Source organism: Rhodamnia argentea, chromosome 2 (genome assembly GCF_020921035.1).
Source record: "Rhodamnia argentea isolate NSW1041297 chromosome 2, ASM2092103v1, whole genome shotgun sequence".
In the NCBI taxonomy this organism is placed as follows: Eukaryota; Viridiplantae; Streptophyta; class Magnoliopsida; order Myrtales; family Myrtaceae; genus Rhodamnia; species Rhodamnia argentea.
Genome location: NC_063151.1, coordinates 29232489 through 29257396, shown reverse-complemented (window position 1 = coordinate 29257396; position 24908 = coordinate 29232489). Strand labels below are relative to the sequence as shown.

At 40.6% G+C, this 24908-nt stretch overlaps 3 protein-coding genes across 3 annotated transcripts; all 3 read left to right on the top strand.

Moving 5' to 3' along the window:
* Nucleotides 1-8211: 8211 nt before the first annotated feature.
* On the top strand, nucleotides 8212-13104 carry LOC115736362 (uncharacterized membrane protein YuiD-like). Its single transcript, XM_048275034.1, has 5 exons — nucleotides 8212-8605; nucleotides 8910-9066; nucleotides 9703-9753; nucleotides 10508-10600; nucleotides 12646-13104. The coding sequence occupies exons 1-5, from the start codon at nucleotides 8460-8462 to the stop codon at nucleotides 12703-12705; spliced, it is 507 nt and encodes a 168-aa protein (XP_048130991.1). The 5' UTR covers nucleotides 8212-8459; the 3' UTR covers nucleotides 12706-13104.
* A 3739-nt stretch (nucleotides 13105-16843) lies between these two features.
* On the top strand, nucleotides 16844-19389 carry LOC125313914 (alpha-1,3-arabinosyltransferase XAT3-like). The gene is made up of 4 exons (XM_048275115.1): nucleotides 16844-17284; nucleotides 17386-17493; nucleotides 17709-18865; nucleotides 19026-19389. Exons 1-4 carry the CDS (start codon nucleotides 17167-17169, stop codon nucleotides 19059-19061), a joined length of 1419 nt encoding a protein of 472 aa, XP_048131072.1. The 5' UTR covers nucleotides 16844-17166; the 3' UTR covers nucleotides 19062-19389.
* Nucleotides 19390-20689: 1300 nt separating this feature from the next.
* Nucleotides 20690-22773, top strand: LOC125312502 (alpha-1,3-arabinosyltransferase XAT2-like). Its single transcript, XM_030667997.2, has 3 exons — nucleotides 20690-21104; nucleotides 21197-21304; nucleotides 21520-22773. Exons 1-3 carry the CDS (start codon nucleotides 20975-20977, stop codon nucleotides 22677-22679), a joined length of 1398 nt encoding a protein of 465 aa, XP_030523857.2. The 5' UTR covers nucleotides 20690-20974; the 3' UTR covers nucleotides 22680-22773.
* The last annotated feature ends 2135 nt before the right edge of the window (nucleotides 22774-24908 follow it).

Below are 24908 nucleotides of genomic sequence, written 5' to 3'. Positions count from 1 at the left end.
GGAATTGAATTGAATTGAATCGCCACATCATGTCATCAACTGGTGATGTCACGCCTCGCTTCCCTTGATCCCCTTCAATCGGTCTCTTTTATTTTATTGGGTCGGATCGACGATTGCTTTCTCCATGATTAGCTTAAAGCCGGAATTATCTTACGTTCGTTGACTGTGGGGTTTCTATATTCGTACTGTCTCTTCGCACCCATAAATTTAGATTCTTGGAGCGGACCTTTCTGTTGGTAGGTATATATCTTTTTCACTCTCTCGCACGAGTTGTTACGGACATCATGTCGGAAGTAAGAAACATAGATTGAATCAGCTTATATAGGTACCAAAAGACCCGTTGTCATTCAAAGGCGTTAAAAGCTTTGGATAGGATAAAGCGTGTTTCGTTCATTCAAACCCAAGTAACCGCATGAGAATTCTCTAAGCCGATAAAATTGAGCAACGCATTTCTTCCCGCTAGTGTTGTCAATCGGCATGTTCCTCAAGTGGCTTATTGCGTGGGAACCGCGATACATGTCGATTTTTATTGATCGCGAATCGCCACCATCGATACGTATCTTCATTATTATCAAAGCATCGCTTATTTTCCCGAAAAGCTAGTGCCATTCAAAGATTAATGGTAGAGAGCAAGCTACGTAAGATACATTTTGGCGAAATTTTCTAAGGGAATAATAAATACTTTTCCACAAACTTACGAGTTAAGGAAAAGACATCCACGAATTACAAACGGAAACCACTCAATCAATGAATAAGACAGAACAGTCGTTTGGCAACAATCAATACGTGGCTTCCTACGGTCTGGAATTTTGGAGCGAAGCTCGGAGCCGGCTCAAGAAGAGTCCAGTCCACCTTAGGAAATTTCGTCCATCTTACGTCCGAAAAGTAGAAAATATATGAGGGCCAGAGGGGATTTTCACTCGTTGCTCGGAAGCTTTCTCCCTGAGCAAGAGGCTCGGTGCAGCTCCGACATCCCGAGCTTAGCAAGACGCAGGAAATTTTGTCGGGCGTTGTGCGAGTGAACTACAATGCCCTGGTGTGGCACCCCCACCGTGACCGTCTCGGGAGGTCGAAATATGTATAATCCAGTCCGGCGACGAGACACGTGCCTATTTCTATAGCTCATTGCGCGGACTGTACAGCGTGTCACCGTGCTCATATATATAGCGACCATATAGAAAAATTAGATAGGGTATATTTGTGTACAAGCCAGACGTGAGGTATTCTTTCACTCATCTCAAATGGATGGCTTGAAATCTCTCAAAAAATAATGCCTTATCCATTAATAAAGTAATTTTCAAACAAGTTCTTTTTAATCAATTTTAAAGTGAAACATAAAAAATTACGCACAACCAAAAACCCAGAAACTAGAAAGGGTGTATGATTTGTCTTGAAATGATTTTAGATGTCATAATCTTATAATTCATCATGATACTAGTCATTGTCATTGAAAGTGGCATTGATGACATCCGTTGGAAGCATCGGTCCGACAATTGGAGCACTTTCGACATTATTATAATTTTATATAATCGCTTGCCTTTATCAAATAAGTGGTGCATAGGAAGTTGGAAGCAACGTGGTTGGTTTGTTTGGACTGGAAAAAGGCGGGTGGATTCGGAATCTTGCTGGGGCATCAATCCATCATGTCATGTGCTCGTGGAGTACTCGCTCGTCCTTTTGCCCGCTCCACCTCCACATGTGCTTGGAGTTGGACCACCCGCTTCGCTGCTCACCGTCCGATCCAATCCGATCCGGTCCCCTTTCCCTTTTGCCTTTGGGTGGAGGGGCTTGAAACTTGCTGTTGCGACCTCAACGGCAGTAGATATGCAGTCGCCGTCTCGTAACCAGGGCTCCTCCGCCTTGGCTGTCCTCACGCCTGAGGTCGCCGCAGAATTCGCGATGAAATCGAACGAGCGTGCCGGAAGCGGGGATGCGCCTTTGGTGACCGAGGAAATTGAAATAAGAAACCCTCCGATTCTCGAGAAAGAACCTTCAAGTGCCTCGAGATTACGCGGATCAGTCCAAATCGGCAATCGGACTTTGTCACTGAACGAACATCGAGATGCCTCGTGAGGTCTCGCCCGGCCGAAAGGATGAAAACCAAAGTCTCGAAGTTGCTTCTACCAAAGCTGGTAGAAGCAGGAAAAACGAGATATGCGTGCACGAATTCGCGCTGGCCGGACCGACGGGGCCATGTTATCTCATCTGAAAGGATAGCCTTATCCGCAATCATTTCTTCTCGCGTGGAGTCAGGCCCATGAAAATTAGGAAAGGGACAACTCAGTACTGAAAGACAAGCACCAAGACGGTCGCTGGTGCAGAGCTCACATGGATGCCTGTCCTTAGGCCTTTGGTGTTCCTTGAGCAGCAGTTATTGGGTCTACCGACAGATGGGACACCTCGGAATTTGCAACAGACTGTAAGTCGTGTCCAAATGAACGATAAACAGACATTTGAAGGTTTTACGTATGACCAGATGAGGTTTTCTCTCCTTTTTTACCTGAATATCATCGAGGGATTGAGATTCGCTCTCCAAAAATCATTAGGTCCGATCAATGGTCAACACACGATCTGCTCGATGGCCCTAATGGCTCGTTTAAATCTGTTCGATGTGTTTCAGAAATACAAAAGCAAGTTTCTTTTGCTTCTTATTTCTACTTCTAAAGTGTTTTTATTTCTCAAAAGTATTTTCGAAACACTTTTTTTTCATACGCGTTTACGTTCCCAAAGTATTCCGAGAATATTTGGGGAACAGAAACACTTTTTCCTGAGCATTACCATATGCAGCCTAAAATCTCAGGGCTGCTTTCCAGCAACAAAAATCTTGCCATCCAATCGTGAGGTCTCGTGAAACTCACGTTTTAGATTTACGGATCATGGAATATTTTATTAGAATAAGGCTCCATTTATTTTACAAAAAATAAATAATTCAAATATATTTTTTAAAAATAATTGCTCGTGTTTAAAAAAAATAAATGATAAAATTTTCATCGTCTACGAAAATATTTGAATGTAAATTATTGTTGATCGTGGAAATGTTTTTCATTCATTAATTATTTTAAGTGATGCAAACGATCGTTTTAAAAATATAATTTTTAGCTTCTCGCAAAACAAACGAAACGTTAATAAAAACATGAATGAGAATTTTGAGTCCAGTCTCAAAATTTGTTAGGAGGAAATGAAATTAGCAGCAAATAATCCTTTTGTTGGGGTGAATTGCACTGCCCCCCATTGTTGTTAGATTTTCTCACTATCCCGTTGAAATCAGTCGCAATTTCCCCTAGTATTGAATTGGATCATTTGTCTCATGAACAAATTGTTCTCTTATAGGGCAAATCTGTCCAACAACAAATGACGAATTACATCTTCTGCCCCGAGTTTTGACTCAAATCTGGCAAGTCCCCTTGTTACTTTCCAATTTTTTTCGATATTCCCCCTGGAATGTTGAAGTGGGTTCTAAACTTACTTAGACATCAATCTTAATTGTTCTTTATATAATCTGCATCGTAGATTGGCTTAGGGCACCTAGACAATGTTGTCCCGTCCTTGCCCGGTACATCCGCGTGGCTATGGTGTAGTCTCTATTAGTGGCTGCGCGTACGTCTCGTTAGATTGTCCTTCTTGTCTCTCTGTCCTTTCTCTTTAATTTTAAATATTGATTTCCATATTTGTTAATAATATAATTTAGAAAAGCCACTTGTTCTGTTCTCTAGACATTTTGTTCGTACGAGAACTCTTAGAATTCAAGTATCTATAAGAATTTGGTACTTTTAATAATAAAACTTGGCATGCCGTCACGTCACATTAGCGTCTAATACTCATATTATCATTCTTATCATTTGAAATTAGCACTAAAGATCGTATCTTTTATGTTCCATATTTGTAAATACATTCGTTTGTCCTCGTAAGCATATCGTGTTTATTATATCGGGGAAAAGTACACTAGAAGTGTCATAACTTTCAAAACATTCACTTAAGTGCCATAACTTTCAAAAATTATTCACTTGAGTGTCATATTGACGTGGCAACCGGAAAGCTAATGTGGTATTAGCGTCTAATACTCATGCTGTCACGTCACATTAGCATCTAATACTCATATTATTATTCTTATAAGTTGAAATTAGCACTAAAGTATCGTATCTTTTATGTAACAAACATATCAATTGACTTATATTGTAAATACGTTCATTTGTCCTCGTAAGCATATTGTGCGTATTATATTATATCTTGTAATGTTAAATATTTTCTCTGAATTTCTTAATTTGTGTTCTAACTTACCCTTCTATTGCAAGCACTAAGAGGTCAATTTTTTTCAAAATAACCTGCGATTTGGTTGACGTCATGCTAACTTTTGAAGTTTGGATGAAGTCTGAAGGCCACCATCGAAATGTGGTCATGGCCATGGGCCGAGTTGAGAACGGAATCAACTCGGACCCAGCTCGGGTCAAACCCGAAACCAGCCCGTTAATCGGGCTCGTGGTTCCAACCCAAAACTGACCCGTGGTATAAGGGCCCAATTAAGGTTTCTTCAAATTTTGAACCAAGCCCGAAATCGGCAATTCCGTGCCGATTTTGAATCATGAAAAAATGGGGATAAAAAATTAAAAAATTAAAAGCAAAGAAAGAGCCGTTGACAATGGCTCTTTCTTTTTGGTGACCGTTGGTCACCACTCCCCACCTAATTTTCTTTTTTTTTTCTTTTTACTTTATTAATTTCTAACCTATAAATACCACTTTCCATCTCTCTTTTTGCCACCCAAATTCTCTTTTCATCTCAATTCTTTCAAATTCTCTCTAACTCTCAATTATTCACAACATCCAATTTATTATTTTCTTTTCTTTAATTATTCAATCACACTATTTTTTTTTCATTTATTATTCAATATTTCAATTATTCTCATTCTCTCTTTTAATTTTTCTTAATCCATTATTTTCACACCAACTCGTCCAATTTTTCTTATTCTCTAATTCCTTATTTTCTTTATTTATTATCTCCTTTAATAACTCCCTATTTCAAATTCCTTTTTCATACTCTATATTATTTGCATTATACCATATATTTTTTATATATTAAAAAAAGGGCAAGCGAAGGTAGGACTAGTGGCAAAGGCAAGAACAAGGTGAGGGAATCCGATTACCCTCCTAGTCCTCGTGATTATGAGGATTGGGGACTCGAAGCTGATGTAGATGATGAAATCAACATTATTCTTAATATGGAGCAAGTCGAAACACAAGATAGTCTCCATACTCCTATTGTTATCGAAAAAATCTCAACAACAAAGGAGCGGGAGTTTACATTTGACGCATGGGACCACTTCATGAAGATTGAAAGATTTGATATAGCTCCAAAAAGGTATGATGTAATTTGTAAACACTGTGGGATAAATTGAATTACAAATATATCGGTGGAGGCGGATATGGAACATTTAAATGGTATTTTAAGGTGAAATATCCAACCGAAGCGGGAAGTCACACCAAGCAACAACAAATTTCCTAGTATACCAATCCTAATACTCCTCCTTTATTTCGTTATAATGAAAAAGCTTATAAAGAATAATAAGGTAAATTTGTTTTAATTGAACATTTATCATTTAGTTTTGGTGAAAGACTTGGTTTTAATCAATTTATACAAAATGCATGTGTTCCACAAGCAAAACGTGTTCCTAGAAATACACTTAAATGCATAATTAAAGATCTTTATAAAAACGGAAAAAAAGATTTACAATTTTTTTTTATGAATTTTAATGGATGTGTGCATATAGGTAACGATATTTGGAGTGATAATTGGTAAGTTCATTCTTATATGAGTATAACATGTCATTGGATAGATGATAATTGGAATATTCAAAAAAGAGTTATTGCATTTAGAGTGTTCGATGATAGGCATACGGCAAATAATATTTATAGATTAATTAGGCAAATTTTAAAATAATATTATTTGCTTAATAAAATTTTTTCAATTGATTTTGATAATGTCACGGCAAATACCGCTTCAATTGTTGAACTACAAAAGATTTATAAACCCATTTTTGGTAGATAATTTTTTTCACGTTAGATGTGTTTGTCATGTTTTAAATTTATGTGTACGAGATGGTTTAAAAACTCTTGATATTTTTCTCGAATCAATAAAACTAGCAATTCAATTTTTATGGAAACATTCCCAAAAAATGAAAGAATGGTTAAAATTTTGTAGAGCAAAATGGAAAAAAATTAAAAATATTTCCAAGAGATGTTCCAAATTTTTGAAATTCTACTTACGAGTTGCTTAATGAATCTCTTGCATATAAAAATTTATTATGTACATCTATTTTAGATAATATAACTCAAATTAATTTATATCCACAAGAATGAGATATTTGCAATTTTTTTATAGATATTTTAAAGTTTTTAATGATGCAACTTATACTTTGTCCGGTGTTTATTATCCTACTACGCATTTATTTTTAACAGAATGTATTAATATTGTTGGAGTTTTTGAGGAAAATGAAAATGATTTAGAATTAAGTGACACAATTAGAGCAATGCGGACAAAATAGCTATATTATTATAGGGAAATTCCTATTATTTATTTAGTTGCTTGTGTTTTTTATCCACGTTGTAAATTATATGGTGTATGTGGTTATTTGAATACACATTATGGATGTTTACATTTAATTGATGAGATAAATATTTTAACTATACAAACAAGGGTTAAAAACGTAATAATAGAATTATATAATGAATTTTGTAGTACATATAATCTAGGTGATAGTGGATCTTCTCAATCTAGTGACATATAAAGTGGGAACATAGCTAAAATTAGTAGAGGGTAGCAACTTGTGTTGCATAGGCAAAAAAAAAAAAAAAAATGGAGAGCTATTTAACCGTTTCTTTTGAATTTGATGAATCTGAAGGTAGCACAAATTTCACAATATTGGATTGGTAGAATAGGCATTCCACCCAATACTTAATTCTTGCTCTAATTGCAAAATAACTTTTAGCAACCCCTTTTTCGACAATTGTGGTAGAACAAGCATTTAGCGCCGAAGGCAATCTTTTAGACGACCAATATTCAAGATTAGCTCCCGATTTGGTGGAGGCTCAAGCTTGTGTTGATGATTGAATAAAGGTTCAATATAAACAACAAGAGATATATCGCAATAATGAAGCCGAATTCTTTGATGACGGAGATACCGGCATCGATACGAGAACGAGTAGCGACGATTGAAGATGAGGTAAGTATGGAGTTATCAAAGGTAAGAGAACTACATGGGTTTTGATTTTTCTATCTTCATAAAGATATGTAGGCACTTAATGATAATTCATCAAGTTCGTGGCCCCTTCCCCTCCCTTTTTTCTCTCCAAATTTGATTATAATTTACAATTTGATTACAATTCGTATTTGATAATTTTTTCCCTAATTACAACTTGTAAATTACAATTTGTATTTGATAAATTTTTTTCCAACAAATTGTATTCTCATTACAATTTGTATTTGATAATTAATTATTACATAATTTGATAAGCCATTATTTTCTTTTATTTCATAATTCATTATTTGACATTTGATTGCAATTTTATTACAAATTCATTACAATTTAATTTTTCAACTCAAAAACTGCAATAGAAATCGAGGGTTCCATTTTCGATTTTGAACCGGAACAAGGCTCGAAATCGGCCCATAACCGCCGGTTCATGAACTGGAACCGGTGGTCCCCGACTCGTGGCCATCACTATCGAAATGAATTGTTTAGGCATTTGACTAATCATGTCTAAAGTATGGGCTAGATTTGGAAAACTACTAAAATTTATAGGCCCTTCTATGAAATTGTCCAGAGTCAACACTAAGCGGGACATTGCAACTGATCTCAAGAGTCGAAGGAGAGAACCGTAAAACTCAAAAAAATCACGCGTCAACTGATGGAAAGTGCCAAAACTTAGTAGGCAAAATGTAATTCGCTTTTACCGTCGGAAGGATTACCTTTTGCAAGAGGAGCTAATTAGTCACGTGACAAGCTCATCTATTTGAAAAAGGGCAACCAAAAAAAAAAAAAAAAAAAAGGACAGCGAGACACTACAAATGATTTCAAGACGCAAGGGTATATTGGAAAAATTAAGAGTCTCGGGGAGCAATTTGTAACGAGTGTCAAAATCTGGGGGTAAAATGAGATTTCTTAAAAAAACTGCTTAGTCGGTTAATCCCACGGGCTCTTTATTCCTTAAAACAAATGAAAACGTGCGATGAACGGCAGACAGAGATTGGGAGGAGGAGGACGACGACGAGGAAAGAGAACGAGTGGGGGAAGCATCGGAATCCAACTGACGCCGCCCACTGTCTCCGATCCACCAATCTTCGTCTTCTTCTTCTTCTTCTCCTCGTCCTCCTCCTCCGAGAAAATATTAGGTGCTCCTCTCTGCAACTCTCTCTTTCTCCTTCCGTTTGGTAGACACTGTGCATAGTTTGACCCATCGAGGTCGCAATGAACGAGGTGATCACGGCCTCCGACGCTTCGTCGACTTTCCGATCCGCTTCGTCTCAGCCGTCGCTCGTCCCTCTGAACCCGCCTCTCCTCTCCGCTCTGTTCTCGCTAGCTCTCGCTCAGTTCCTCAAGCCATTCACCGGCTGGTAATAGCCTTTGGCATTCTGTTCTCTTAGCCTCATTGAGTTGGTTTCTTCTGTGATTAGAAGGTGAGGTAAAGAGTCGTCGACAGGATAGCCTCTAGAATATGATGAGTTTAACTTTGACAATGCCCGTGATTTTTGTTTAATCTCCTCTTCTATTTTATCAACTTTTTCATATGTTGGGCAAACATTATAGGTTTTGTCACATTAAGAGAACTTTTGGGCTTTGTTTTTTTTGTTAAAGAAGTTTTTGGGCTTTGTTTCTCTTTCTCATTTCTAGAATTCCATAATACCATTTAATGTGCAGGCTCAAGGAGAAGAGATGGGACTCCAGAAAAATGCTTGGTTCTGGTGGAATGCCATCATCACATTCGGCTACTGTTACGGCTCTTGCTGTTGCTATTGGTTTGCAAGAAGGACCCCAAGGATCAGCATTTGCTATAGCGGTGGTCTTGGCTTGTGTTGTATGTACTCAATAACCAGGTCTTGTTCAGTTTCTGGTGATGCATGCTCTAACAGTATCAACAATTGAAAGCTTAATTCGCATCTAACTTGTCGCGCTATTTTCCTTTAACAATTGTAGCCATAGCAGCTGATGGAGGGCTTTAATAGCTGAGTCCTCTATTATAGTTATGACACATTAAAAGAGCAAAGCTATACAATTCTTACTTTCAGGATTCATCAGTTTGCTTGTTCAGTCGCAAGGCTCTACATTACGCAACTTTTGCTCACATTATGTTAGCTTTTGACATGGCTATTAATAATCATGTCAATGCATGGAAAAGAGACCAAGATGGAAGCATTTGTTACCGTCAAACATGTTCTGGTCAATTCATGTAAAATTAGCTCAATTGTGGGGCTCATAGCCTGATAGTTTACCCATCCTCAGCCTGCCGCTGACAGAGTATTGTGTGTTTGCCAAGCAAGTCTGTTTGGTGGTGTTGGGGGGCGCTTGGTGGGTCTTTTTTGTTTTGTGGGGGGGGGGTCGGTTCTGTTTGTCAGTGTTGGATTCATTCCACGTTTCCTTGAAGTTGAGTTTTTTGAACAATAGTGAGTTCCAATTTATTAGCCATATTAACTATCACCAGAATTTTTCACAGGTTATGTACGATGCTTCTGGTGTAAGACTTCATGCAGGTCGCCAAGCAGAAGTAAGAATGTATCCCATTCACAGTGCCTTATTTGTCATAGAGTTTGGAGCATGTTTCTATGCATCTTTTGTTCGTAGGAATTCTCATGGTAGATTCTTCTTTTCTTCACCACTCTCAGCCTCTCTTCTGTGATAACTTTTACCTTCTGTGGAAAAAAGTTGAGATAAGCTCTTGATTCTTAGTCTTTAGTCACCGATCTATGTCCATCAGCATAGTCCAGTACCATGTGTTAACTGTCTCTAGTTGAATCTAATTTTATAGTATTACTAGCTATATGTAGAGCTCTTGTGTGTGATCTGTGGGGGGAAAAAGTGCATTGGGAGTCCTAAATCTTATGTATGAGCGCACTCAAGTCCTAAACCTATTAATTGATTCAATTTGGCTAATGTTTCCCAAAAGGTGCAATCAACTCTTGTAATGAGCATTACCTAAAGTTGTCTACATGTGCCTTGACCATTGCCTATGCGGCATCCTTAAATTTCGCTTCAATAATTTTAGGACTTAATTGCACATTTTATAAAAGATTTAGGAATTAATTGAATCAAATGAAAGGTTATGACGCGATTGTACTTTCTGGTAAAGGTTTGGGACTTTATTGAAGCAATTGAAGGCTTTGGAACTCGATTGTATTCTGTACACAAAGTTTAGAACCTGTGGTGCAATTTGCTCATTATATGGGCGTGGCCACCATATTATCTTGGTTACCTGCACTCTTTTCTTGCCGTTTATTCAAACTGGGTCATTGTTCTTGCAGTTGCTAAATCAAATTGTTTGTGAACTACCCCCGGAACACCCTGTGTCCAGCTTTAAACCCTTACGAGACTCGCTGGGGCATACGCCTGTCCAGGTTTGACGTGCTTTCTTTTCATGCAGAAATTGTTCAAAAAAATAAGGTCATTTGCATTTGTTTTGGTGCTCGATTTGTTGGTGAATATTATTGAACACGCCTGTTCTGCACCTTCTTTTCATGCGGAAATAGTTTAAAAAATGGGGTGATCTGCATTTTTGTAGGTATTTGAGTTGATTTGTTGGTGAATATATTGAAGACTCTGAGGCATGAGATTTTGGAGCTTTGCACTATTTTTCAGCATGTGAATGATGAGATTATATCCATAGTATTCTCAAAGCCCATGTTCTTTGACAAGACTGCATTTGGCAAGAGTACCTTGTTGTTTGAATGTGGAAGTTTAAGGGGACAATTTCACCTAACATTGAACTTGTCTAGTCATGCCTCATTGTGAATGACATTCCTTTTCATTCTGGGTCTCTTTCTGGAATATTTTATGGAGAATTCCAGGGACAAACTGCTTCATAATAAGGTTGACTTAGAGGATGGTATTGTGGCAATTAATTTTCTAATTATGCACATAAATTTGGTTCCTATTACCCTCCAATTACATTGAATTAAAGGCTGTTCCAGACTGCATGCCAATAGCTTTGGCTGTTAGAGCAGAAGACTTTTTGACTGATGAGAAAATTAGGAGTCTTATTTGGAGGTGTAAGATTTCATATAAAATCACGTAAATATTAATGAAGCTATGCTTTTTAGATAGGACAAAGGGCTTCTCAGGAAGTAGATTTGTTTTATGAGGCTTTATGTGTGTCATTGTGCCCGAATTTTGATGTTTCAATCAATTACATTTTCTCGTAAAACGATATTTTTCCTCCCTAACATTGTGACTGTGGTAGATGCATTTTTGTTTTTACTAGGAGTGGTCTCTTGGTTTTCAGTCTGAGTTGTGTCTGTTTGCTGCGCTCAATTTTAATATATGGGCAAAAGGACACTTGGTGTGCCAATATTTATGTACGACGCTCACTTTATACTAATATTTTTTTTTTATCACTTAAGTGCCTATTTTTTTGAAAAATGATTATTTGAGTGTCAACTTCGGTGAGCGTCGCTGGAAATCTTATGTGGCGTCTAATGGCTCACCAGAGGATCCTAGTCAGCAATAAAAAAAGCAAAAAATTAATTAAAAAATTCCACCTAACATTAAAAAAATAAAAAATAATCTAAAAACTAAAAAATAAATTAAAAAATAAAAACAGTTAAAAAAGTCTCTAAAAAAGCATCAGGACTTCAGCATTTGTATCTGAAAAATTATAATGCAATCTCCATCACTTTTATTTGCACAAAATCAAAATTTACTCCTTAATTTGTACTGAAAAAATTAAAAATTAGAAATTAAGCTAAAAATAACTAAATAACAAAAAAATTAAAAAAAAAAAAATTAAGGAAAAGCTGGCAGCAGCGAGGGGCTTGCACAGCCTCGCCGCCACCGGCCCACCGTTGCCAGCAATGGTCGGCGACGTGTGGGGGCTGGTTGGCTAGGGGTCGCCCTATCAATGGCCAGTAGCCCTCGCCCGGATCCCTCCGGTTGCAGCTAGGTTGTGGCCGGTGACCCCCGGCCGACCAGCCCTTGCCACTGCCGTTGAGTTTTTACTTTTTTTTAATTATAAATTTTAAGAGTGAAATTTTGAATAAAAATTACCACATGGACCTTTTTTTAAATAAAATTTCCATGTGGACTGATTTTTAGAAAAAAAATGGTCATGTGGACTTATAAATGACGTGGCACTACAACGTTTTAAATAGAAATGCCACGTATATATTTTGGCTGGAATTTCTCGCCGTTGGCACTAAAGTGGTTGTTTTTTCTCCGATTTGGCACTTAAGTGATTAAAAAAAAATATATTGACACCAAAGTGAGCGTCTTACACAAATATTGATACTTCAGGTGTCCTTTTGCCTTAATATATGTATTAGAGCCCTTCGTCCATGTAACCGCTTTAGAATTGAGAAGGTCTATATATTGTTTACGCCCAGAAGTAAAAGCTGGGTCTTGAAACACGAGACAAATTATTTCTATACTTTGCTTTGTTTGCCAACAGGTTGTTTCAGGTGCCTTGTTGGGATGTGTTGTTGCATATCTAATGAGAAGTTCTAGCTGAAGAATTGGCCTGATACTGGATAAACCTTTGTTGGAAGTTGACGGCCTTCTTCAACGAAGGCTCTGAAATTTTGACATCAGTCGCCAACATATAGTCAGATGAAAGAAATTTGTGAATGCAAAGATCTAATTATTGTGATTGTTTAGCTTCTTAATTTGTGAAATCCCAAGGCATGGGCTAGTTACATGTAAATTTGGTGGCAATATGCTTTTGTTAGTCTTCTCATTTCCTATTTGCTCTTCTAATCACAATCTAAGCGGACCAACGTAGCTTTGAGCTCCTTTCTATCTGAAGGAGTGTAAATATTTTGCACTTGAGAACTTGGTGCAAAGACAATTGGATTAGATGCGTGGAATGCACTCCAATATTGAATGATTGCTGAATCTCTTGAAGGACTAATCTTGCAACCGATTGCCCTTTTCCTTAATCTTTCTTTGTCAGTTGAGCTCGAAGTCGTGGCTAGTTGAACTTCGCTTTGTTCTTGTTATGTTTGAGATGCTCGGGTATCTGAGTGGAGCTATATTGCCTGCCTAGTTATGAGACATTGAAAAAAATGCTTCAGACTATGAATGCATTTATATGGTCATACACGAGAAATGACTGATGCAGAGTTATTTATGGTTTCTTAGTTTGTCGAAAGTCGATGTTTTAACCTAAAATTGAGCTTGTACGGAAATTCATGGTGCTTTATCAGTAAAAGGATAGCTGGAATGTCGATATTTGTGTACGGCACTTGCTTTGATGTCAATATTTTTTTTTTTATCATTTAACTGTCAAATCGGAGAAAAAATGATTACTTAAGTGCCAATTTTGGTAAAAAATGATCATTTAAGTGCTCATTTTGGCCAAATAGTACATGTGGCATTTTTTTAATTAATTTTTAATATTATATGGATTTTTTTTTAAAAGTCAGTCCGTGTGGACGTCTCGTGGAATTATTTTTCTAATATTAAATTAATTTAAAAAATAAGCTAAACAACTAAAAAAAAATTTTAAAAAAGGAAAATTGTTAGGTTGCAGCTCCAAGGGCTTGGAGTCCTTGCCGCCGTTGCCCACCATCGCTGGCAATGGGTGGGGATGGCCGGTGAGGCCTTGCCTCGCAGCCTCGTTGTGGCTCGGTGAGGTTTAGCTTCGCCAAGATTTGCAATGGCAAGGCCTCGCTAGCCATCAACCACCCTTGCCAGCAATGGCCGGTGATGGTGGGTGATAGCAGCGAGGGCTTCTAAGCCCTCACCGCTGCAACAAAATATTTTGCTTTTTTAATTAAATTTTTTAGCTTATGTTTTAGTTTTTTAATTTTTTTAACTTTCGTTTTGTTATTGCTAACTTGGATGCTTCGGCGAGCCACGTAGATGCCATGTCAGATTTCTCGCGAAGCTCACCTAATCGTTTTTCCAAAAAATTGGCACTTAAGTGATAAAAAAAAAATATTGGCGTTAAATGGAGCGCTGTACGCAAATATTGACACTACGGGCGTCCTTTTGCCGTACTTTATCTATATGAATGCAAGTTTGATTGAACTCAATTACGTTATCTAATTCGGCTTGTCATGTTCTGTTGCTCATTGCACCGTTTGAGTTAATGTTTTGCAGGGTCAGATCTTATGCACGGCCTCATTTAGACGAAAAAGCCCGAGAAGAAAAGCGCGGCTAGTTAAGCCAGTTTTACGCAGTGGATCCAGCGATGCACATGAGTGTTAGAACGAGAAAATATCAGCTAATGTACACATGAAATCAAAACAAAAGTAAACTTACACATTAAATAATGAGATGATCGTACTGTTCAACTAAATTTTGCACCAGGGAAAGAACTGAAAATTCACGAATACGCTCCTGCGGAGACTTGCTGAGTTGACGTGTTATTGTAGTCTAGCCGACAGAATTCATGACTCAATTAGAGCTGACAGCCAAGATTGATATGGAATAAATACCAAAATTCTTAAGAAGAACGGGACACCTTAACCACAATCAAATGGTCATCTTAATAAAATTGTAGCTATCAAACTCTTCCATTTGGCCCTTACGAAAAATAAAAAAATAAAAAAATCTTCTATTTGGCAATGTTCTTCGGATCGAAAGACAACGAGGAAAGAGTCTGAAGCGGCCGACAGCCGGCGCACCTTCCACCATTTGTTTGTTGACTGTCGTTTCGTTATGTATCGTCCTTTCAGCGTTGAAAGACGCACCGGTTTCATGTAATTTCTGTCCCTAGTTTGGACGCCATGCATGCCAGCAAGGTAGATGAAGGCACGGGAGAGAGAGAGAGAGAGAGAGAGAGAGAGAGAGAGAGAGCCTCTGCTGAATCTACTAAGAAGACTAGTAAAAGGTCACATTTCGAGCTTCTACACTACTTTGTTTGATTCTAATGTAGTCAAATTAATGGACGCAACAAACGGTATCAGAAGAAGACCGAATCTAACTTTATCCCCTCTTCTGAAATCGAAGTTCCTACGTCGCTTCGACCGACACACCGAGATGTATCTCTCAACTAAACCCATTTGGATTATCCTGTTCCGGCTTGACCATTCGCGTACTGTCCAACGAATCTCACTTAACGGGGATCGGTTCCACCATATCCTAGAAGAGAAGCCGATTTTTCCATGAAACAGGTCACGCCACCCCAGTGCAGATAATTCATGGGAACGTTGATGATCTACCTGACCTGCAATGTCACCCAGGATGTCCCAAAAAGAGATCTTCTCATCAGAATGCACAGGAAACACTTTCCACGAGTTCAGTGAAATCACTAACCCCTTGTTCCACATGTGCCGACTCTTCTGTTCGCAACTCAAATTCGCCGCGACTGATTACAACAATTGGTGGATCAACAAAAACAGGAGAATTTTGAACCACTTGTCCGACCACGAGGCTCTCAATTTAGCCAACAGGAGCCTTCACTGCTCTCCTGGAGCAGTTGTGGGACTTAGGTACCACAGCGATCTAGCAATAAATTTCAGCGATGTCCCCGAAGGACGCACCATGCGCGAATTCAGGCAGTCTCCTCAGAGGGCCTACGGCTGAAAATCATAAACTTGGCAGAAGATAGAAAAGCATTAAAACCTGGTACTGATACGCCGTGCACAACAAGGAAAATTTTAAGGATGTCTTTGCGGAACTGGCACAAAGGTTGGGATTCAAAGTAGTCATGACATTGCCTGATACAATGTCAGACCTTGACCGGTTCACCAATGTGCCGAGTTCATGCAGTGTCATGGTAGGAGTCTTTGAGGCGGTGCTCAAGAATGAGATCTTCTTGCCAGACGAAGTGCTGGTGATGCAGGTGGTGCCTCTGGGACAGGACTGGGCCTCGGCCACCTATTACGGAGTCCCCTCAACTGCCATGGATATCCAATATCTGGAGTACAAGATAGAGCCAGAGGAGAGCCCACTGCCAGAAATATACAGTCTCAATCACCCGGTGATTGCCGATCACGGATCACCGGGTCGATCTACATGAATGGGGGATACAAGGCGGTCAGGGCAGCTTATGTGGATGGTCAGGATGTGAAGATCAACTTGGCTAGATTTGACGACACACTTGCGGAAGCAATGAGACTCATTGGACACTCCATAACGTCAGGTTTGAAATAACTGCCATTGCAGAACAGAAGGGCAACATAGTCGGATTTCTGTGGTTTTTTCTTGGGATAAACCTGGGACTTGCCACTGAATCAATGTATAAAAGATATACAACGTTTTGCAGATGTTCTATATGATATGGATCGGACAACACAAGTTCATGTGCGAAACAAACCAGCTCGGTACTGGAGACTGCAACGTGTGAGGAACTTTTATAATCTTGACACAAGATCATCTTAGATAATGTTTCAAAAAGGCACATTGTGAAGCTAGGACTATGTATGTTGATGGGTAAAATGAGAAGATCTGACTTATCTTTTTCATGAGATTTGAAAAGCTGATAGTATAACAGTATAACGGTGTAATCTCAACCACAAGTGTTATGAATGGCAAAAAATATGTAGCAATCGTGACGGAACCCACCTCTGATCTTATACTTAGCATTCCACCGTGATATTATCATAACAACGCCCAAGTCTATATCAACGTAGATTTGGTCTCCATTGTTTCTTTTGGTAATTTATTATTGATCACGTTCTCCAAGGTCTGATCTGTCTTGACAAAGTCACTTCTTCTACTCTAGAGAAAATTCAAACATGACACGATATAGTATGTTCACGCTAATCACTGTACAAACGAATTAAACTAATCTCCTCTTTCCTCCTTGTGAGACTTGCTCCGTGAATAAAATACGATACTCCAGCTAACGTTTCTCTGTCATCCCCCAGGAAGTCTTCACAAAAGAAAGCCTGGGTGCAGATGAAGACATGTGCAAGAATCCTTAAGAAAGAACGAGACCCCTTTACCACATTGAATTGCTCCTTTCAGGTTTTTGGTCCATATAGGTCCGCAAACTTGGCTATGTTTTCTGGTTCAACAGATTATGGGGAAGGAGTCAAAGCGCCCGGTGCTCGGAGCAGCATCAATGGCTTGTTTGCTTGTTGTGGTTTCGCTCTGCATCGTCGTCCTTCTCGCGTCGAAGGACTCGCCATTTCTTTCGTGTAATCTCGGTTCACTTTTCACTATCGTATATCATGTTTTGCAATTGATCATTTGAAAGCTATGACTCCTAAACCGGATTACCCGGATTATGAATTTGCAGGGAGGAATCAGATTCCAAATAGGAGGGATGATAATGATGCCAGAGAGGTAGATGGAGTCACTGAAGACAGAGACGCTCTCAAGAGTCTTCTCGGAAGACTAGTCATAGGTTATTTTCAGCTTCTGCATTTCTCTGCTTATCTCAAATGAAGTCAACGCATTAACATAAGTATGCCTCAACATTTCTGCAAGAATCGGGTTTACTAGAACTTAATGGGATTGAACAACAGTTTCCGAATCAAAAGACTCCATCTTTGACCTCTGTGCGCTCTTATATTTGTACTTGCTTCGCTTACAGTAAGTTGAGCTCACATCTTTGTGCAGGAGAAGAGAGAAACCAGCTTCAGGTTGGAGGGTTCACATGCCACTTCGATCAGCATTTTGAAACGTGTCTCTCGGCTAATCCCGTTAGGATCTCCAATGGTGGGTCGACTGTTCATGTGCTGTCCGATGGATCTAAGTTCGAGCGCTCCATTCGACCCTATGCGAGGAGAGATGACGAAAGAATGATGAAGCCAGTCACCCCGGTGCAGATACTTCACGGGGATGCGGCTAATTTACCGCCCTGTGATTTCGTGCATAGCACCCCGGCGGTGATCTTCTCAACGGCTGTTACAGGAAACGCTTTCCATGAGTTCAGCGAGATCATCATTCCGTTGTTCCTCACATGCCAGCACTTCCGATTGCAGCTGAAGTTCGTAACCACCGATCGCAATGCCTTGTGGATTCAGAAATACTCGGGGATTTTGAACCGCTTGTCTGATCACGAGGCTCTCAATTTGGACGATGGGAGTGTTCACTGCTTTCCAGGGGCAGTTGTGGGACTTCGGTACCATGACAATTTAGCCCTGAACACCAGCGACGTCCCCGCAGGATACTCCATGCGTGAATTCAGGCAATTCCTCAGAGAATCTTACGATGTGAAGATAAAGAATGAGCTCGAAAAGCTACAGAAGCCGGTCCTGATCCTCATTTGCAGGAACCACACAAGAAAATTCCTGAACGAGGACGCCATGGTGAAACTGGCACAGGAGTTGGGCTTTCAAGTAGTGAGGGCAGGGCCTGATACAGTGTCGAATCTAGAGCTGCTGGCGAAGATGGTCAGTTCATGCAACATTTTGGTTGGAGTCCACGGTGCGGGTCTTACTAACGAGATCTTTTTGCCAGACGGCGCAGTGGTACTTCAGGTGGTGCCACTAGGCCTAGACTGGGCTTCGACCAACTATTTCCAAATTCCGTCGACCGCAATGGATCTGCGTTATCTGGAATATAAGATAGAGGCCAACGAGAGCTCTCTGTCCGAAGTGTATGGGATGGATGATCCGGTGATTGCTGACCCTGCATCCATCTTTGCGAAGGGATACCAAACAGTAAGGGATGTGTATGTTGACGGCCAGAATGTGAAGATCAACTTGGATAGATTTAAGGACATGCTGGAGGAAGCAATGAGACTTGTTAGACATTCGGCAATTAAGGACGTGGTTCGAACTCCACCATTATTTTGACAAATAACTAGTTTTTCATTTGCATTGCTTATCCACTTTCCAAAGTTAGAAACTGTCATACGAGATTACCAATCTTAATACAAGTGATTTAACAACTTTCTTTTCTAATTAAAATGACATTAGTCTAAGCTAACAGAAGATATATTTCACAACTGCTGTGTATTCCTTGTGAATAAAATGCCATAAGTCCAGCTAAAATTTCCCGACAAGATCCTAGCGAGTGTCGTCGAAGTCTATGAATAGATAAGAAGAGAAAACAGGCTAGAAGCCAGATACATGCCGGAGACTTTGAAAAAGAGTAAGACGGGTAACATTCTTCTCTTTGCACTGCTGCAAAGTTTGAGTTTTTAGCTTGTAACTAAAGGGTTCACACGCCAATTTGACCTACACGCCAAGACAGTGTCTCTCATCTACACCAGTTCGGATCTTCGGTTTCGGCTTGACCATTCACGAACTGTCCAATGAATCTCACTTGACAGGCTCGTTTCGACAATATCTTAGAAGAGAAGCCGAATTTTCCATGAAACAGGTCACTCCCAGCGCAGATACTTCCATGGGAACACCGATGACCCACGGACCGGCAATATCCCCCACAATGTCCCAACCGTGATCTTCTCATCAGGAAACACATTCCACGAGTTCAGTGAAATCATCATCCCCTTGTTCCTCACGTGCCGACTAATCCAGTCACAACTCAAATTAGTTGTCAACAATTGCAACCAATGGTGGATCAACAAATACAGGAGAATTTTGAACCGCTTGTCCTTCTACGAGGCTCTCGATTTAGCCGACGGAAGCATTCACTGCTTTCCCAAAGCAGTTGTAGGACTTTGCTACCACAGTGATGTAGCAATAAATTCCAGCGACGAACCCGGAAGACACACTATGCGCGAATTCAGGCAGTTTTTCAGAGAAAATCTACTGTTTGGAAACACAAAGTGTGCAGGAGATTGAAAAGGGGCGAACCCAGTCCTGATACTAGTTGCCCGACGCACGATAAGAAATTTTTTTTAATGAAGATGCCATGGCGGAACTGGCAGGGAGTTTGGGATTCATTATTTCAAAGTAGAGAGGACATTGCCCCATACAATGTCGGACCTTGACCGGTTCATCAAGCTGGTCAGTTCATGCAGCATAATGGTAGAAATTCACGGGGCGGGGCTCACTAAAGAGATCTTCTCGCTGGATGGAACAGTGGTAATGCAGGTGGTGCCTCTGGGACACGACTGGGCATCGGCCACCTATTACGAAGTCCCCCCGATTGCCCTGGATATCCGATGTCTGGAGTACAAGATAGAGCCAGAGGAGAGCTTGGGGTCAGTCTATAGGAAGGCGACTAGGGAGAATCCAAGGCGGTCAGGGCAGTGTATGCTATGAAGCACCCACACTCTCCGGGGCTTACATGTCGTGTCCGACACTCCGACACTCTCCAACATGCGATTAACACGTGGTTAGCGCTCTATAGGAAGGGACAAGGGAGGATCCAATGCAGCCAGGGCAGTATATGCTATGAAACGTTGACACTCTCTGGGGCTTAGTGTCGTGTCCGACACTTTTTGACACTCTGGCACTCTCCAACATGCAATCGACATATGGTTAGTGCTCTAGACACGCTATCTACATGCGAGTCCAGCATCTTTTAAGCATTTTCAATAAATTAGGGATCAAAATGATGTACTTAAGTCACACCCAGCCACTTTAAAATTAATCTACCCAGCCAGGCAAAAAAAGAAAAAAAGCGTAAATCCCTGACGAAAGAAAGAAGAAAAAACCCATGGCTGAAAAAGCCACTTCTTCTCCTCAAGAGCAAATTCGAACACGACACAATATAGTATGTTCACGCTAATCACTGTACAAACGAATTAAACTAATCTCCTCTTTCCTCCTCGTGAGACTTGCTCCATGAATAAAGTACGATACTCCAGCTAAGGTTCCTCTGTCATCCCCCAGGAAGTTTTTACAAAAAAAATGCCTTGGTGCAGATGAAGACATGTGCACGAATCTTTGTGAAAGAACGAGACCCCTTTACCCCCATGGAATTTCTCTTTTCAGGTTTCTGGTCCATATAGATCCGCAGACTTGGCTATGTGTTCTAGTTTGACGATCATGTGGAAGGAGTCGAAGCTCCCGGTGCTCGGAGTAGTGGCTTGTTTGCTTATTGGGGTTTTGCTCTGCATCGCCCTTCTCGGATCGAAGGACTCACCATTCCTTTCGTGTAACCTCGGTTCTCTTTTCGCTTTCGCATATCATGTTGTGCAGTCGATCATTTTTGAAAGATGACTCCTAACCCAGGTTATGAATTCGTAGGGGGGAATCAGTTTCCAAATAGGTGGGGTGATAATGATGCCAGAGAGGTAGATGAAGTCAATGAAGAGAGAGACGCTCTCAAGAATCTTCTCGGAAGACTAGTCACAGGTTATTTTCAGCTTCTGCATTTCTTTGCCCATCTCAAATGAAGTCAACGTGTTAACATAAGTAGGCCCCAATATTTCCGCAAGAATCATTTTTACTCGAACTTAATGGGACTAAACAACAGTTTCCGAATCCAAAGATTCCATCTTTGACCTCTGCGCGCTCGTCGATTTGTACTTGTTTCGCTTGCAGTAAGTTGAGCTCACATCTTTGTGCAGGAGAAGAGAGAAACCAGCTTCAGAGTGGAGGGTTCACATGCCACTTCGATCAGCATTTCGAAACGTGTCTCTCGGCTAATCCCGTTAGGATCTCCAATGGTGGGTTGACTGTTCATGTGTTGTCCGATGGATCTAAGTTCGAGCGCTCCATTCGACCCTACGCGAGGAGAGATGACGAAAGAATGATGAAGCCAGTCACCCCAGTGCAGATACTTCACGGGGACGCGGCTAATTTACCGCCCTGTGATTTCGTGCACAGCACCCCGGCAGTGATCTTCTCGACAGCCGTTACAGGAAACGCCTTCCACGAGTTCAGCGAGATCATCATTCCCTTGTTCCTCACATGCCGGCACTTCCGATCGCAGCTGAAGTTTGTAACCACCGATCGCAATGCCTCGTGGATTCAGAAATACTCAGGGATTTTGAACCGCTTGTCTGATTACGAGGCTCTCAATTTAGACCATGGGAGTGTTCACTGCTTTCGAGGGGCAGTTGTGGGACTTAGGTACCACGACAATTTAGCCCTGAACCCCAGCGACGTCCCTGCAGGATACATCATGCACGAATTCAGGCAATTCCTCAGAGAATCTTACGGTGTGAAGATAAAGAACGTGCACGAGATTGAAAAGCTACAGAAGCCAGTCCTGATCCTCATTTCCAGGAACCACACAAGAAAATTCCTGAATGAGGACGCCCTCGTGGAACAGGCACAAGAGTTGGGCTTTCAAGTAGTGAGGGCGGGGTATGATACGGTGTCAAATCTAGAGCTGCTGGCGAAGATGTGTGGTTCATGCAACATTTTGGTCGGAGTCCACGGTGCGGGTCTTTCTAACGAGATCTTTCTGCCGGACGGTGCAGTGGTACTTCAGGTGGTGCCGCTGGGACTAGACTGGGCTTCGACCTACTATTTTGCAGTTCCGGCAATCGCAATGGATCTGCATTATCTGGAGTATAAGACAGAGACCAAGGAGAGCTCTCTGTTCGAAGTATACGGGCCGGATGATCCGGTGATTGCTGACCCTGCATCCATCTATGCGGCAAAGGGTTATGAAGCAGTGAGGGCTTTGTATGTCGATGGGCAGAATTTGAAGATCAATTTGGATAGATTTAAGTACACACTGGAGGAAGCAATGAGACTTGTTAGACGTTCCTTGAGTTAGGGCTTAGTTCACTGTCATGACATAACAGAGGGCAACACAGTTGGCTTTCTGTCATCTGTTTTTCAACATACATCTCAACCTTTTATCGATTGGTTCGAACTCGACCGTTATTTTGATAAATAGGCAGTTTAATTTGCATTGGTTATTCACTTTCCAAAGTTACAAACTCTTATATGAGATTGCCAATTTAATGCAAGTGATTTAGCAACTTTTCCTTCTAATTAGAATGCCACGAGTCTGAGCTGACAGAAGATGTATTATGCAAACTACTGCACTCCTTGTGAATAAAATGCCATAAGTCCAGGTAAAATTTCCTGACAAGATCCTAGCGACGGTCGTCGAAGCCTTTGCCTTTGATTGAATAAGAAGAGAAAACAGGCTAGAAGCCAGATGAATGCCACAGACTTCGAAAAAAGTGAGAGGGATAACATTCTTCTCTTTGCATTTGCTGGAAGTTGAGTTTTTAGTGTGGCTATTTGAATCGACCGGTTAACAGGCTTGAATATTCACGTACTGTCCAACGAATCTCACTTAACAGGCTCGGTTCGACCATATCCTAGAAGAGAAGCCAAATTTGCCACTGTAACAGGTCACTCCAGTGCAGAATGCAGATACTTCACAGGAGCACCGATGATCCACGAAACTGCATTTTCACCCACGATGTCCCCAAACCGTGATCTTCTCATCAGGATCCATAGGAAACGCATCATCATCCCCTGGTTTCTCGCGTGCCGACTCTTCCGGTCGCAACTCAAAGTCATCGTCATCAAATCAACAAATACAGGTGAATTTGAACCACTTTTCCGGCTACGAGACTCTCCATTTAGCGGATGGAAGCATTCACTGCTTTCCTGGAGCAGTTGTGGGACTTGGGTACCACCGCGATCTAGCAATAAATTCCAGTGATGTCCCTGAAGGATACACCATGCGCGAATTCAGGCAGTTTCTCAGAGAAACCTACGGACTGAAAACAAAAAGTCTGCAGGAGATAGAAAAGGAGGGAAACCCGGTCCTGATACTAGTTGCGCGGCCCACCACAAGAAAACTTTTTGAATGAAGATCCTGTCACGGGGCAGGGCTCACAAACAAGATCTTATTGCCAGACGGTGCAGTGGCGGCGCAGGTGGTGCCACTGGGAGAGGACTGGGAATCGGCAACCTATTACGGAGTCCCCTCGACCACCATGGGATGTTCAATATCTGGAGTACAAGATAGAGCCAGAGGAGAGCTCTCTGTCACCCGGTGGTCGCCGGTCCCGGGTCGATCTACAGGAAAGGAGAATACAAGGCGGTCAGGGCAGTGTATGTGGATGGTCAGGATGCGAAGATCAACTTGGCTAGATTCAATGAGACACTTGGGGAAGCAATGAGACTCATGGGACAGCCCACAACTTGAGGTTGAATTAATTGTGATTGCAAAACAGGAGGGCAAACACTGTTGGATTTCTGCGGTTTCCTCTCGGAATATTCCTGGGATTTGTATTTGCATCTGTTGCAGAAACAAGCGAGTAACAATAAAATGAGCAGAACAAGTAAATAAATTGGACAGTAAATTTACGTGGTTCGATCGGCCTGCAGACATAATTGCACATGAGATCAAGCCGCATTATAACCACACTTGAGTCATATCAAGACTACCCTTATAGTTATTCAAGAAATAATATCTCACTATCACAAAAAGAGTTACACAAGTCTTACCCACTAGATTTTATTAGCTTGTAATTCACAAAGCGGATATTCACGAGAAGACACATCTTATATAGGCGAGAGTTGGAACGAAGGTAGAAAAAATAAATAAAAAAGATCTAGTTCCGGCTGTGCCATGTAGGACTGTCGGTATCTACATCGACGACTTCCCGCCTAAATCGACCGGATGAATTCAATTAAAAAAAATGAAAATGTTTAAGATTAAATTGGCACAATTAAAAGATTTATGACTAAATTGGAACCAATATAATAGGTTTAGAACTTTTTTAATACTTTCCCAATAAATTAATGATTTGACCGGTCATATAAAAAGGTCATGAGGTTTTGGTGCTGGTGCATATGACTCGAGCCACTTCTACTAGATTGAGCAGACACTTGAATGGGGATTGAGCACATGAAAGCAAACAAAAGCTTGCTCGGCACCGTTAATTAAGATTATCAAGACCGTTCAGCTAAAATTGTGCTGAGCAAGGAGTCAAGGTTTATGAAATGTTGTTGGTGGAAAAAATGTGAATGAAAGGTC